This window comes from Danio aesculapii, chromosome 10, assembly GCF_903798145.1.
Source record: "Danio aesculapii chromosome 10, fDanAes4.1, whole genome shotgun sequence".
Taxonomy (NCBI): Eukaryota; Metazoa; Chordata; class Actinopteri; order Cypriniformes; family Danionidae; genus Danio; species Danio aesculapii.
In genome coordinates this window covers 19561415-19577663 of record NC_079444.1, presented here as the reverse complement: position 1 = coordinate 19577663, position 16249 = coordinate 19561415, and the positions used below count along the sequence as shown (strand labels likewise).

At 35.5% G+C, this 16249-nt stretch overlaps 1 protein-coding gene across 3 annotated transcripts in view; it reads right to left on the bottom strand.

The window, feature by feature from the left end:
- Positions 1 to 16249, bottom strand: part of smarcad1b (SWI/SNF-related, matrix-associated actin-dependent regulator of chromatin, subfamily a, containing DEAD/H box 1 b) — a 49059-nt gene that overhangs the window by 15753 nt on the left and 17057 nt on the right. The window contains exons 2-13 of one of the 3 annotated variants that reach the window (XM_056467394.1): positions 15176 to 15305; positions 12732 to 12900; positions 12582 to 12630; positions 12323 to 12411; positions 10061 to 10153; positions 9889 to 9967; positions 6452 to 6870; positions 4944 to 5140; positions 4759 to 4849; positions 2556 to 2655; positions 2415 to 2474; positions 289 to 364 (exon numbers count right to left, since the gene is read on the bottom strand). In XM_056467394.1, the coding sequence (XP_056323369.1) occupies positions 289 to 364; positions 2415 to 2474; positions 2556 to 2655; positions 4759 to 4849; positions 4944 to 5140; positions 6452 to 6870; positions 9889 to 9967; positions 10061 to 10153; positions 12323 to 12411; positions 12582 to 12630; positions 12732 to 12900; positions 15176 to 15305 (1552 nt within the window). The other 2 variants (XM_056467392.1, XM_056467393.1) reach the window with 2 other exon arrangements.

Genomic DNA, 16249 nt, shown 5'->3' with positions numbered 1-16249 from the left:
AAATAATGAATGGGACAGGGTCATTTTACTTGGACCTTTTCACGTTCACTCAAACGCTGAGTAATTCATCATTATTATGGGTGCTTTTTTCTATGCTGACTTCACGGCTTGTGGTTTTGTGTGTGGCGTAGTTTACAAGATACATATTTCCCTTGGCACCTCGTGTTTGGTGCCCTTCTCAGATTTGCATGCAGGTGGTCTGTGAAGGATATGATGTCTTGACTCTTTTTTTCAGGGTTCAGGGCAAGAACCACGGGTGTTTCTGAGTGCATGAACTTAGATACTCACGTCGAGACGATGATGTTGTACTCCACTATTTGATTGAGAATCTCATAGCGCATGTACTTGCGATCCTCAGCAGAGCCTATACCAGAATAGATCAGTCAGACTGATATCAGCCAAAATGTGTAAACACAGAAGAGCTTCTTTTAGCATCCTAACAAGGCCAATAACAACAGCTTTGGCTAGACCAATCATGTACCTTTAGAGTTTAGAGTTTGTTCAGTCTCTTTGATAGATTACATTATTAACAATTTTATAATAACATCAATATGAATCCTATATTTTTACGAATAATTATATGTAAAATATTATAGTAAATGTATTTTCCTTTTTAACTGGGAAGAATTGTCCCTAGTAGTTTACTATGGAGCTAATAATATGCCAAAAGAATCTGAATTTGAATTGTGTTAATTTGAATTATTGACAATTGTACTTTATGTGCCATTAAAAATTGTTTTGAATTTGAATTTCTTCATTTGAATTAGAATTTTATAACTTGAATATTGAATATCTGAAATTTGAGACAACTGAATTTTTCAAGGCTGAATATTTTTATAGACGTATTTTCAAACTTCAGATTTTTTTGTGTTCTGAATTCCTGGACTGCAGATATCCAGTCGGGCTGTGCAATTAATCAAAAATTCAGTTTCGATTTCGATTTTGGCTTCTATCGATTATGAAAAAACATTAATCGAGATAAAACTATTATTGCATCATATAACGGCCCGTTTCCAGTTGTACACATTTGTTGCTCTGCTAAGCTCACTATCACGTGAACATTACTAAAAGCATGTAATTTAATGTAACGTTAGCTGCACAGGATGCACGTCATTCATTGATGTACATTCGAATCATGCATGTTTTTAAAAGCGCAAAAAGAGATTGCGTGCTCAGCCTCAGAGACAATAAGTCATGTTAATGTGAGCGCTTTAATGGTCAAATAGGAGTCAGGACGCGGTGTTTAGTGATTATTCACTGTAATAAACAAATGAGTTGAGAATCAAAAGACGTGTGAAAGAGAAACCATTAATCAGAACCATGCTGCTCTTAAAGTGACAGCGCACAATATTCCTGCTGCCGACTGTTTTTATCATTAATCAAACAACAAAAGGAGAAAATCACTCACTGCTCTTGACTGAAGGACTTTTGTAGCTATAATTAAAGTTTGTTTTCTTACAGTGAAGATGCTTAAAGCACAGTTTGTTTAATATTTTTATTCTATTGTATTTATTTCCCTTTCCTTACTTACAGGGAAGAAAATAACTGTGTATATACAGTTGAAGTTAGAATTATTAGCCCTCCTGAATTATTAGCGACCCTTTCCCCCTAATTTCTGTTTAATGGAGAGAAGATTTTTTTCAACACATTTCTAAACATAATAAATTTAATAACTCATTTCTAATAACTGATTTCTTTTATCTTTGCTATGATGACAGCACATAATATTTTACTAGATACTAGTATTAGATTAAAGTGCGATTCAGAGGCTTAATAAGGGTAATTAGGCAAGTGATTGTATAACAGTAGTTTCTTCTGAAGTAGTCTGTAGTCAAAAAAATACATTGCTTAAGGCGGCTATTAATGTTGATCTTAAAATAGGTTTCAAAATATTAAATACCGCTTTTATTCTAGCCAAAATAAAACAAACAAGCCTTTCTCCAGAAGAAAAAGTATTATAGGAAATACTGTGAAAATTCCTTGCTCTTATAAACATAGTTTGCGAAATATTTATAAAAGAAAAAAAAATTCACAGGAGGGTGAATAATTTTGACTTCAACTGTAATCGTTTTGAATAATCGTGATTATGATTTTTCTCATAATCGAGCAGCCCTAATATCCAGTTTGTAAAAATACAGTTTTAAGTTTTCAAGATGAAGAAATTCAAAACTGAAGAAATTTCAAGATGAAGAAATTCAGATTCAGCAGGAAGTTGGTCAGGGGTCATCAACAGGGAAGAGTAGAGGAACACAATTCAAATCCAGATTGTTTTGGCATATTATTAGCTCCATAATATACTGAATACATTTTTAGTCAAATATAACAAAACAACAGCAACCAAAAGTGCATTTTAAATATTAATATCTTATTTAATTGATATACAATTTAAATATAATAAAGAAGCTTGGTTTTACCATAATATACCAGCACTTTAAAGCTGGGGCACCACAGATTCAGTTCCCGCACCCAATTATCTGTCAAAAAGATAACAAAAAAATATGATGCAGGAGGTTTTGTGTTGATTCAGAATTAGTCTTTGAAATGATTCTGTTCACCAAGTGTAGAAGCAGGTACAGTGATCAGATGAGGCCCAGGGTTCCCTTCCTGATAGAGGTGAGCCAGGAACGAAATGGCCTGTATGGTCTTTCCCAGACCCTAAAATAAAAAAGTGTTAATTAACCTTTAGGATGTATTCACAATATATCTTAAGGTAAGACACCAAGAAAAAGACTGTTTTGAGAGATTTCATTAAATTAATTTAAAGAGATAGTTCATTTCTAAATGATAATATACTCACTATTTATTCACCCTCAAGTGGAGTTGCTTTATTCTGTTGAAAATTAAAGAAGATATTCTGAAGAAAGCTGGAATACAGTCAGGGATGGGCAGTATTTATGATACATGTATTTTGTCATTTGTATTTGATAGGGTTGATGAAAATGGCTTAATATTTTGTATCAAAATACTTTAGTGTCTTGTATTTTTGTAGTCTGAAAAAACTGTAAAATACTTTGCAAGAACTAAACTGAGACTCTTACAGTTAAAGAAGAAATTAATTAAAAATCCTGGGTGAAAGAGTATACTGTACAAATAATGGATGGATTGCTGATGTAGATCTCAAAAAATAAGACAAACATTAAAATAAGTCCTACACTGACGATACCTACAATTCATTGGTTTCAAATACCAGTACTAATCTGCAGGTGCACTGTATGGAGATAAAATATTTATGCCTGTCAAAATGTCACAATATATAAAACACAAATATTGATGTGATGTGATGTGATGTGATGTGATGTGATGTGATGTGATGTGATGTGATGTGATGTGATGTGATGTGATGTGATGTGATGTGATGTGATGTGATGTGATGTGATGTGATGTGATGTGATGTGATGTGATGTGATGTGATGTGATGTGATGTGATGTGATGTGATGTGATGTGATGTGATGTGATGTGATGTGATATAAAATAATATAATATAAAATAATATAAAATAATATAATATAAAATAATATAATATAAAATAATATAATATAATATAAAATAATATAATATAATATAATATAATATAATATAATATAATATAATATAATATAATATAATATAATATAATATAATATAATATTCCAGTCTATACAGACAGGTCAAAAACTTCAGACTCCAGTTACACGGCAGCAGCAGGATATATATGAGTTTATTTGCAAAAACAGATTTTTTGGTATTTTTTACATATCATATTTTTATGTTGTGGAGTTTTTAGAAGTTTTCAGAAATGATGTTTTACATTGAATATAGAAGAGTTTAATTGGAAATTCTCTGAACACAAAAATAAAATGAACTCATTAATATAGGCCTGTGACCTTTTAATGAGGGGATGATGGGAATTTTACTGGTCACGCAATGGGTGGAAACTTAATCAACCTATAGTACTATGTTCTGACTCATTAAATGCATTAAATGAGTTAAACCACAGAATATCATCTTCAAGACAGGACTTTCAGTATGAAATTTGTTCAAAATATATACTAATCTCAAAAAGAAACACAAGTTACCTTTTGTTACAATTCACTAATCATTATGTCACAACCCCCTATAGGTGAAGAAGAGGCAGAGAAATTTTGTTCTTATCAAACATTGTTTACTTTACTAAGTCAGTTTAATGGTGAAGGGATCCAGTAGACCTATTAATGGATGGTTTGCAAAAAAACTTGCAACCTTTTTTAAAGTATTTGTGGCTGCTGCATTTTTGTAGTTTATTTTGATACATTTAAAATTGATGTAATAGCTATTTTATTTTAAAATACATTTCAATGTATTTTGCCCATCCCTGAATACAGTATCCATTGACATCCAAAGTAGGAAACAAAATACTAAGGAAGTCATTGATACAGGTTTCCAGCCGTCTTTAAAATATCTTCTTTTGTGTTCAACATGACAAACAAGTTTGAAACAAGTAAAGGGTGAGCAAATGATGACAGAATCTTCAGTGCTGGGTGAATTATCCCTTTGAGTGTTTCTTTATAGCACTTTATCAATCTGTGTCTGTACAATTCGCTGCATATTTTTAAAGGCTGTTTTTTTATTTATATGATACATTTTTTTCTCCTGAATTGAGCCATAAATCACCACTTTTGCAGCACTTCCATTCAACAAATGTAAAGGTTTTTATAGGATTTGTTCATAATTTTTTACATTTTATTCTGTTGACAATGAGAAGAAAAGATTCTCAATAATTTAGACCGTTATTCCATTACCATCTCATCTGCCAGAATTCCACTGAGTTTGTTCTGATGAAGCAAAACCAGCCAATTCAGGCCTATCAGCTGGTACGGTTTCAACTGAAATCTAGAAAAACACATTAAAAAATGATTAAGCCACAGAAATTTTACAATCTGTCACTCTATAAAGCCGCTTCAAAAGCTGTGATGCAATATCTTACGTGCTAGAGAGGATCTCGGGCTGGGTCATAGAGCCCGGGCCCTTGTCCATTACTTGCGTCACGTCTTGGATCAGTTTGACTGAAATCTCCTCACACTTGCTCATGAGACCTTTAACAACTTCCCTCTCCTTCAGAACCTCTCGACATCCTGCCAGGAGCTCAGCGGTTAGACCGTTTCTTCTGCGCATGGCGTCATCCTAAGACAGAGAAGGGCGAAAGTGTTGCTCTTTGATCATAACCTAAATGTTCTGGCAGTTACAGAGATAGTTCACCCAAAACTAAACATTTCCTCACCCTCAAGTGTTTCCTCTGTTGAACACAAAAGCAGATATTTTGAAGAATGTCAGAAACTGGTAGCCATTGAAATCTATAGTATGTAAAAATACTGTGGAAGGCTACAACATTCTTTAAAATATCTACTATTGTGGTAAACAGAAAAAACTAAAACAGGTAACAATTGGATAGTGAGTAAACTATAGAAATACATACAATATGAAATATTGCACAGGATTGTATAAACGAAGTCAGATCTATTAGACCTGAATTATTTGCCCCCCTGTATATATTTTTTTCTATCTCTGTTTAATGGAAAGATATATTCAACAGTCTTTTCAACAGTGGTTTGTTCTATAGACAATTGAAAACAAATTTTGCTTAAGGGGGGCTAATAATACTTACCTTAAAATGATTAAAAAAAAGATTAAAAAAAATTAAAACTGCTTTTTATTCGAGCCGAAATAAAACAAATAAGACTTCTCCAGAAGAAAATATATTATAGGAAATACTGTGAAAAATTCCTTGATCTGTTAAACATCATTTGGGAAATATTTGAAAAAGAAAATTCAGAAAAGGGCTAATCATTTTGATTTCAACTATATACAGTTGAAGTCAGAATTATTAGCCCCCGTGGATGAGCTTACACTCATTGCAGGATGCTCTTTGAAGAAGAGCATTAATAAATAATTATTACTTGAATATTTTTTCTTTTTTAAATATTTCACCTAAATAATGTTTAACAGAGCAAGGAAATTTTCACAGTATGTCTGATAATATTTTTTCTTCTGGAGAAAGTCTTATTTGTTTTATTTTAGCTAGAATAAAAGCAGTGTTGAAATTTTTAAAAACCATTATAAGGTCAAAATTATTAGCCCCTTTAAGCTATATATTTTCAATAGTCTACAGAACAAACCATCATTATACAATAACTTCCCTAATTACTCTAACCTGCCTAGTTAACCTAATTAACCTAGTTAAGCCTTTAAATATCACTTTAAGCTGTATAGAAGTGTCTTGAAAATATCTAGAAAAATATTATTTACTGTCATCATGGCAAAGATAAAATAAATCAGTTATTAGAAATGAGTTATTAAAACTATTATGTTTAGAAATGTGCTGAAAGAAATCTCTCTGTTAAACAGATTGGAGAAAAAAAATAAACTAATTATTAGGGGGGCTAATAATTCTGACTTCAACTCTGTATATTTATATCATTTTTGCACAGTTCTCACCAGGTCTTTCCATGTTTTAAAGGGTCTCAGCTCAGTGATTTTCTGCGCCTTCTTCAAAGAGCATCCTGCAATGAGTGTAAGCTCATCCACAGACGCGGACTGAAAGAAGCAGAGGATCTCGGTTTTGAGCTTGGATAGAGTCTCCTCTGATTGGTCAGAGTCAGAGTCCAGTAAACCGTTGACTAAAGAGGCCTCAGAGTCACTGCACTCCTCTTCTGAGCTCACATATGTGTATTTGGCCAATATGGGTTGCTTTGCGATCCTCTGAGATGTTCTGGTCCCATCCAGAGGTCTGCTGGGTTTTGGTTTGGGTGGGCTGGGAAGTTTGGTAACCTGAGCTTGTTGGCGGGTCTCTGCGACCCGTCTGGCGTGTTTGGCAGGAGTGGAAGTTTGAGAGTCGTCTTCTTCGGACTCAACCACTATATGTACAGAAATAATGTAAGTGTTAGGGCAATTCTGAAACATTCTTGTTTTCATCTGCTTTCAGGGGGTGTCTGAATAAGAGAACTGTGAATTGTGGTGTTAGTAACTGTACTATGAAGCGGGTTTCGGGTGGCCGATGCAATCAGATACTATACCAAATATGGCGAACCAGGGGTTTTACAGACCAAAAAGCTGAGGACTGGGGGTGGGGGATGGGGGCGGGTGGTGAAATTACGGGAGTTTTCCAGGAGAAATAACAAAACGGGAGGGTGGTGGGAGATGGGTATGAAAAACAGGAGACTCCCAGGAAAAACGAAAGTGTTGGCAGGTATGTTTTAAAGTTGTTGTAAATTAAAATTTAGATTTAGTTCATTCCTTAATTGGATCTGATAGTTTTAGTTTACATTTTATTTAGTGAACACATTTCTTTTTAGTTTTATTATATATTTAGTTTCAGTTTAGTTTTAGTAATTATAGTCTAGCAGAGTTAACAGAGTCGACCAATGCAAAGTTTAGTGTTTACATTTACTCTAGGGCAAATCTCCTAGTAATAAAAATAAAATAATACACAAAACCTAAAATCATACAAATGCAACTTAAAAAATAAAGAGACTTTAAACTTAAAGACACATTTTCATATTAAAATAAACATGCCCAGATATGCGGAAATTATTTATAATGATGCACATCTATACTTCTACAGGTACTGAATTTCTTTATTTTATTTCAGTTAACATTTTTTTGACCAATAGTTTTAGCTTCTGTTTTAGTTTTTCTTTACTCAAATTACCTTGGTTCAAGCTCACTGTTTAGATTAAAATTTGAACGAATATTTAGTAAGTTATGAAGGCATAGTCAATCTCTGTCATTTATCACTATGAATACCATGTCCCATGGCCTCATGGGATAGTAAAGTGTCCATTAGTGACTATACCTGACATACTGCTTTTGACATGCAATATGAGGTAGGCATGCTCAGATGTGCATCTAGTGCACTTTTAAGGGTCATGCCATGGATGTTTTTTATTATTTTATTATGGTTCACATATAATACTAAAGAGGTCATGACATGAGAAATCAAATCTGCCTTGATCTTTTGACACATAAGAGATCTTTGTACAAATAAAACATCCTGCAAGTTTCATAATTTAAAGTGTCATTCTAATGACAAAAAAGCGTTTATTAAATCAAGCTGCAAAAATGACTAGTTTCAATACAAAGGGGCATGTGACATCACAAGGGAAAATGTCTCTCTACAAAGCTTTGTTTTGTGTGTGTCTGTAGGCTGTCAATAAACCACCACTGTCATTTCTGCAGTGTTTATTAAGGCTCAATCGTAATACTATTTTTGTACCCCTACCCTTCCCCTTTCCCTTGGCCCTTGAAACAGAGTGTGAAGAGGAAGGGCTTCAAAAGAAATGGGACAACACTACAGCACCTGCATACATCATCAAATGTCATCGTGATCACTTGCTTCATATATGATTGACGATCGTGACTGCTGTAGTTATTCCAGTTGCGTTATTTTTTTGGTATTTATCATCAGGAAATCACAGAAGGCAGCGATATCATGTTATCATCATAACAATATAATGTGGCAATAAGATCGTAACTGTACTGTGCATTTACACATAAACACACGAAAACAGCATTAACATTATACCAGACACCGGAAAAAGGTCATTCCCAGCCACTAGACTTTCTGACAGGGTATTCGAGTGTCATAGAGTGTCAGATTGTTGTGGGACTGCTATACAGGAGTTATTATTATGGATTATAGATAGCGAAATTTAGCGGTTTTAATTTTAGCATTTTTTTAACATGACGGTAAAACATGAACGCCGTTAGGAATATATTAAAACTTGTTTGTTGTAAAAATTTGTAATAACGACAAAAAAAAAAATACTAATTTGTGGATCTCCTTAATTCTGAGTGCAGTCATGCTAGTCAAGTCTCCGTTAGAAGGGCTATCTAGGCCTTCCCCTTAGCCTTCAAGCTAAAGAGAATTGGGACACCCCTACCCCTTGTTTTACTCGTTCACGTGAAGGGGGTAGGGGTGTCCCAATTCTCTTTAGGTAAGGGGAAGGGCTAAGGGGTAGAATTGGGAATGGGCCAGAAGTGTCATCTCTATAAAATCATAATTTTTATTAACAGATAAACCATTGTGAAAGTTACTGTTTACGAAGCAGCTGCTGTCAAATCCAAAACTGTTTGCACTTTCATTTTTTAACAAAAAGGTTTCTGTGCCCTTGTTTATATACAGTCTGGAGTCCAATGCTCACAAAAATCGGACGTGATCTGGAACGCCATTAAGATGAAACCATTTATTTGATTGTGCTGCAGTCCTGTGGATGTCAGTGCACTAGGTCTTTTGATTCTCCCTGACATTTTAAACATTATTCTATCTACATTAGAAGTACATTTAAAGTGCCTGATGTGATTTTAAAGGCTCTCTGCTTGACTCGAAAGCTTCATACATCACTTCTGCTCAGTAGATTCTAGACTGATCAGATAAAATATGCATTAAAGGGATAGTTCACCCAAATATTAACTAAAAAATGTATTCTGTTATCATACATCTACCCATTTACTTGTTTAAAACCAATTTGAGTTTCTTTCTTCTGTTGAGCACAAATGAAGATATTTAGAAAAATGGCTGTTTACTGGGACCCACTGATTCTATAGTAAACTGGAATGTGTCCATGGGTGCCAGTAACCAGCATTCTTCAAAATATCTTCTTTTGTGTTCAACAAGAAATAAGAACTTCATGAAGGTTTGACACCTCTACTTTAAAGAATGGTTTCTGAGGCAGTCAGATGCAAAAATCTACACTTGTTTTGGCAGTTTAGTCTCAACAAATGCTATTTTTGCAGTTAGAATGAATCTTTCAAGTCTAAAAGTGGCATTATGTTTTAAAAATACATCCTCTTATGTGTCAAAATGTTAGAAAAAAAAAAAAGATTTCTCATGTCATGACCCTTATAATGTTAATACACAATCAATCAAAGCTCACCGAGGTCAGAGAACATTCGTAGTGTTTCCAAGGCATCGTCAATAAGCCAGTCGTGCTCCTGAAGCACATCCCTGAGTTCCTGTAAAAAGCCACACACAGCATTGGGCCTCAAGTTCAAACAAATATTTGATTTACATAGAAAAATGTCCTGCTTCCTCCAGCAATCGCTCACATTCTTGTTTAGATGTGGGAACTTCCTCTGGAGTTTTCTCAGCATACGTTCCTGATCTTTAGATCTCGGTCCCTCCTCCTCTGAATCATCAGCCTAATGAGACATAAAACACCAGTGTGACACACATCCCTGAGCAGAGAGCAGTGCTGCAGGGGTGACGCATGGCTGGAGGACAAAACCTAAACATCAGATAGCATCTTACCACTTCTGGCTCCATCATTCTCAATCAAAGATGTTTTATTATTTTTTGGAGTGAAATGTCTGCCATAAGATCAATGAAGTCAATTTTAAATGGTTTTTAAATGAAGCTTTAAAGGGACAGTTCACCTAAAAATGCATCACTTATGCACACTCTAGTGCTTCTAAGCTTTGATTTATTTATTTTTTCTGTTGAACACAGAACAAGATATTGTGAAGAATTGTGAAAAATGCAGCCACCGACATCTATAATAAGAATACAAAATACTATGGCAGTCAATGGCTGTTTTTCCAACATTATTTTAGTAGATCTACTTTTACTTTTGTGTTCAACAACAGACACTCAAAAAGATTTGGGACAAGTGGAGGATGACAGAATTAACATTTTTGAGTGAACCCCTTTAAGTGAACTGTAACAGAGTTATAGTTCATTTAAATCCTATTTGTTACAGATCATTTTTTTATGGAACCAGAAGTTAATCTTTGATACTGACATCTACACTATCTGACAAAAGTCTTGTCGCCTATCCAAGTTTTAGTAACAACAAATAATAACTTCTACTTTATCATTTGTAATCAGAAGTGGCTTATATAAAAGACAAAGGCCTCTAGATTACGCTTATTTTTACCAAAATAAAATATGATCATGTCTTTTAATTATTTAATTAGGACAGTAAAATCTGTCTTTGCTTATACAAAAGTCTTGTCACTTAATAAATAATGTACAGTATAGAATATAAAGTCATGGTGCAGTGGAAAAAGAGTTAATATTGTGTATGACTCCCATAAGCTTGGATGACTGCATCCACACATCTCTGCAATGACTCAAATAACTTATTATTAAAGTCATCTGGAATGGAAAAGAAAGCATTCTTGCAGGACTCCCAGAGTTCATTAAGATTCTTTGGACATGCTCAATAATGTTCATATATGGTGACTGGGCTGGCCAATCTTTGTTTGCTTTCAGGAACTTTGAAATATGGGAGGGAGTACTATCCTGCTGAAGAATTCCCCCTCTTCTGTGGTTTGTAATGTAATGGGCAGCAAAATTTGTCTTGATACCTCAGGCTGTGGATGTTGCCATCCACTCTGCAGATCTCTCACATGCCATTATACAGAATCTAACCTCAAACCATTATTTTTCCTTCACCAAACTTTTGTGAGAATCTTGGGTCCATGCCGGTTCCAATAGGTTGATTCAACAGATGATTCATCTGAAAAATCTACCTTCTGCCACTTTTCCAAGTGATCAACTAGAAGTCAAGTCATTATTTGTTGCTCTTACAGCAAAATTGCATTCATTAAACCAATTTATTGTATAAAGTGATGTAAATAAACATGATATTACATGTTAAGCTTGTACAAACACCCCCATTTCTGAACAGATGCTTTCTTAGCTGCTGTTTTCTCACCTCTGTCCTTTTCGTGCATTTATTTTGATGTTGAGAGGAAAATTTACTGAATACATTTGCATATTAATGTTTATTTGCAGTGTGCAGCATGTTTTTCAAACTTCCTTTTAACCCTAAGAAAAAAATAGAGCAAAACAAAAACCATCGCTGTGTGTATTTCAGAGGCTTTAAGGGATAGTTCACCCAAAAATGAACATTTTGTGACTATTTGCTCACCCTCAAGTGGTTTCAAATGTTTATTTTCTTCTGTTGAACACAAAAGAAGATATTTTGAAGAAAGCTGAAACCACCGACTTCCATAGTAGGACAAACAAAAACTATGAAAGTCAATGGTTTCCAGCTTTCTACAAAATATCGGGTGAAATATTCCTTTAAGCCTAGCGCAGACACACACACACACTCTCACTCACTCACTCTCTCCCCAATGACAAATGACAAACAGACTAATAAATCATCTAGAAAGGGGATTATGTGTAACCTGGCAGTTGATATCCCAGGTAGAAAGGCACACTGCTAGTGTCCTTGATCGGGACACTCTTTTCAATTTAGCCTCGGTGGATTTGCAGCACCATAAAATGCATTGCTGTCAGTATTGAGGGGGGATCAGAGAGAGAACGTCCCACGATAATCCAATGGTCGTGTCTGAACTCACCGCAGAAACCCGTCCCCCCTTTCTGCTGTCGTTCTCCTGGGAAGAGCCGCACATCTGCTGTCGCCTCCTTTCCTGGCCCGAATCAGCAGCTGAAAAGCAGAGCATGTCAACATGGCTCAGCAACACGCGAATCAATGCGGCGAATGCATCTTCACCTCAGACTCAGCTGGATTCAGCAATACTGAAGCCATCCAAGCGATCAATGAGCTTTTATCATGGGAGCTGTTCAGATTGATGGAGTGAATCTGCTCATCTGTACCTGCCATCCCGGACGTCTTCAGGGGCGAGGGGTGTGCGCTGTCGGTCACCTAAAACGTCAAAGAGATGATTATTGCCATGCAGCTAAAAATCAAGGCTGGGGTGCATCTAAAATTGTCACGCTGTGGGTCTAGAAACTGGTAGTTTTTACCATCTTTGAGGCGTTCTGGTGTGCTGGTAGAGCTTGCTGTGAGGTAGATCTTGTCGTTCTGTTGTGCGTCGGCCTTCGTTTCGTCTTCACCACAATCTCTTCCTCTTCGTCAGACACTGAGAACTCATCCGCAGATGATGCTGCTTTTCTCTTCCTCGGCCTAAGCTTCCTTAATATCAGAGTATATAAAGGATGTTGTACAGTTTTGTTAAACAAACTGAAGTCTCAGCATTGAGTACATTTACATGAACACCAAAAATCTGATTTTAATATGATCAAGACAATACTCTGATTAAGAGTTTACCATGTAAACAGCGATTTTTGATTACCTTAATCTGACTAAAATCATAATCGAACTAAACAGAAATCGAATTAATACATGTGGAGTATGCCGACTTTTAGTCGCATTATTGAAGTGCAGTACAGACATGTAAGCACCTCAATCAAACTATTACCATTGTGTAGAATGTACGCTGTCTTTACACACACGGATTTTGGGCACTATTCTCTGCATCTACCGACTCAGTGAAGGACCACAAACATTAAAACAACACTCTTCCAGCAGTTCATCCTCACACCCAATATCTCGTTTGTCATGGGGGGCATGCATGAAATGTTCCTGAATGAAAGTGAAAGTGCCAAACTGCAGTTACAGTCGACAAATTAAAAATGAAACACCCGAAATTACATGAAACTCCGGAGGAAACGTGGATAGCGTGGTGACGCAATGACGTTAAAATATGCACTATAACATGTAAATTGCAATCATTGCGGAAACATTCAAAAAGCAACTTTTTGTTATTGTCTTAATCAAATAATTCAATTACTGATGTCCATGTAAACGTAGTCAGTGTCAATAGTTTGAATGTATATAGTAAGTCAAAAATTTGATCAAATAATACAGCTTTTTTTCCATGCATTAGTGTGTCCTGTTTAACTCTGTTGTTTATTGCAAAAGGCTTGTAACTATACATATCATTTATACTGACTTTTTTAAAACACATTTTTTAGCTATAGTACAGGGTGTTGATATAATCCAGTTTTTAAGCCTGCAAGTAATTCATGAAAATAACAATAATTGATAATGAAAACAGCCAAAATTATCAATTTGCCGGATAGAGTCTTAGAGATTCCGCCACAGCGGAATGAGCCGCCAACTTATCCAGCATATGTTTTACGCAGCGGATGCCCTTCCGGCTGCAACCCAGCACTGGGAAACACCCATAGACTTTTGCATTTACATTCATACATAACGGCCAATTTAGCTGATTCAATTCACCTAAACCACATGTGTTTGGACTGTGGGGGAAACCGGAGCACCCTGAGGAAACCCACGCCAACTCGGGGAGAACATGCAAACTCCACACAGAAATGCCAACTGACCCAGCCGGGGCTTGAACCAGCGACCTTTTTGCTGTGAGGTGATCGTGCTACCCTCTGCGCCACCATGACGCCCTAATATACGTATTTGTTATACAAAATATACATATATGATACATTGCGTAAGAATAATACACCAAATATGTACAAAATTATTATTAACTATAGTATTCTGTTAAAATTATGGCTCAAATAAAATGGCAGCAGTGTCTGCTACACATTCAACATAATGGCATCACATATCGGTGCATTCATTCATTCATTTTCCTTTGGCTTAGTCCCTTTATTTATTACGCAGCAAATGCCCTTCCAGCTGCAACTCAGTACTGGGAAACACCCATATAATCTCACCTTCACACACACTCATACACGATGACCAATTTTGTTTATTCAATTCACCTATAGAGCATGTTTTTGGACTGTGGGAGAAACCGGAGCACCCGGAGGAAGCCCACGCTAACATGGGAAGAACATGCAAACTCCACACAGAAATGCCAACTGGCCCAGCCAGGACTTGAACCAGCGACCTTCTTGATGTGAGGCGACAGTGCTAACCACTGAGCCACCGTGCCGCCTATTGGTGCCTGTATATTTGTCCAAATTATAAATGTATATTTCAATTAATATAATTATTATAGTGTATGTACTATACCAATTTTGAATACTAAAGTGTAATACCAAATGTGACTTTTACTTGTCATGTGCAGATAACACCATGATGGATCACTGAACTTAAACTTACATTTAAATGTAAATTGGAGATCAACAAAACTGAAAAAGGAAATTTGCTTTACAGTATATTTATGCAATGATTTAAATGTCTTTTACTGGTTTTCGCTGAAAATTATTTGATAATTAATATTTTTTTCTTTTTAAAATTATATATTAGACAGCATTGTACATAAACTTGCAGTTTACCCAATTAATATTTTCATACTTTGGCATTTAAGGCTGTATTCCTGTAAAAATACAAACATTTTTAGAGTGTGTGTGTGTGTGAGCACCTCGTATCATTTATTTTTATGCCTCTGCCTCAAGCACAGATACTGAAGTTGATTACTGACCTGACAGGCATCATGGAACTGCCTGAAATCTCACTATCAGAGTCCGAGTCCGAGTCAGAAACGGCGGTGGACAGAGATGATCCCAATGGACGTTTGGTTTCAGGCGTCTCTGGAATGACAGTGTCTGACTCTGTTGGAATGAAGCATTAAATCACAGAAGGATGTCAGGCATTTGCTTAACTGTAACTAAATCACAACACAAGCTCTTGAGATGCTTATACAGTCCTGCAGTCATGATGCCAAAACCTGCAAGCATAATTTACCAGCGGCTCCCTTTATGAGTTTTTACATTTCCTGTGTGTCTGTGGTAAACTGAACTTGAATACTTGGATGATTCGCTCTACAATAAAAACACATTTTCTAAAATGGACAGCTATAAACTTCACATTTTCAATAAAGTAGTATTGTAGTCACGACTACTTCAATAGAGAGTAAGTGAAGACCAAGATCAGAGCGTATTGAGACCAAAACAAGCTGAAAACTTTGAGGGCTTCAGACTAAGACAAGATCAAGAACAAAGTGGCTTAGAACCACAAGACCAAAACTATCAGATGTTGACAACAAAAATGTTTGCATGAAATCAATATCACATTTTCTAGTGCAACCATCATCATATTCGTGAAAGCAGCTTGTTCTGGTTTTCTTCTTTTCATTTATTGGCATTTCTATTCATTTAGGTGACATAATGACTTAATTTCTGTTTATTTCTGACCCACAACAGCAGCTGTGCCTAAGCTTTTTCTTATGAAGGGCCAAAAACCAAACTTGATTGAGGGCCATGGGCTGAAGGTAAATAAATGAAACTATATTACAATATCACCATGGTGATTTCCTCATTTACTTCAAATTAAATAGAAAGCATTACATTAATCACATTAACTAATGCATTATATTTTTATATTTTATAACAAACCTATTGTAATGAAAACATAAGAATTTCAATAGAGTTTAATGCTGAATACACTAGTTAGGCTTCACATGCCTTTGCCTTGATTTGCTTACTGAGGACTTCTGAATTGTGGTCTATCCGTTGAGCAACAGTATGTTCATTTTTTTGTTAACTTGATTCATTTA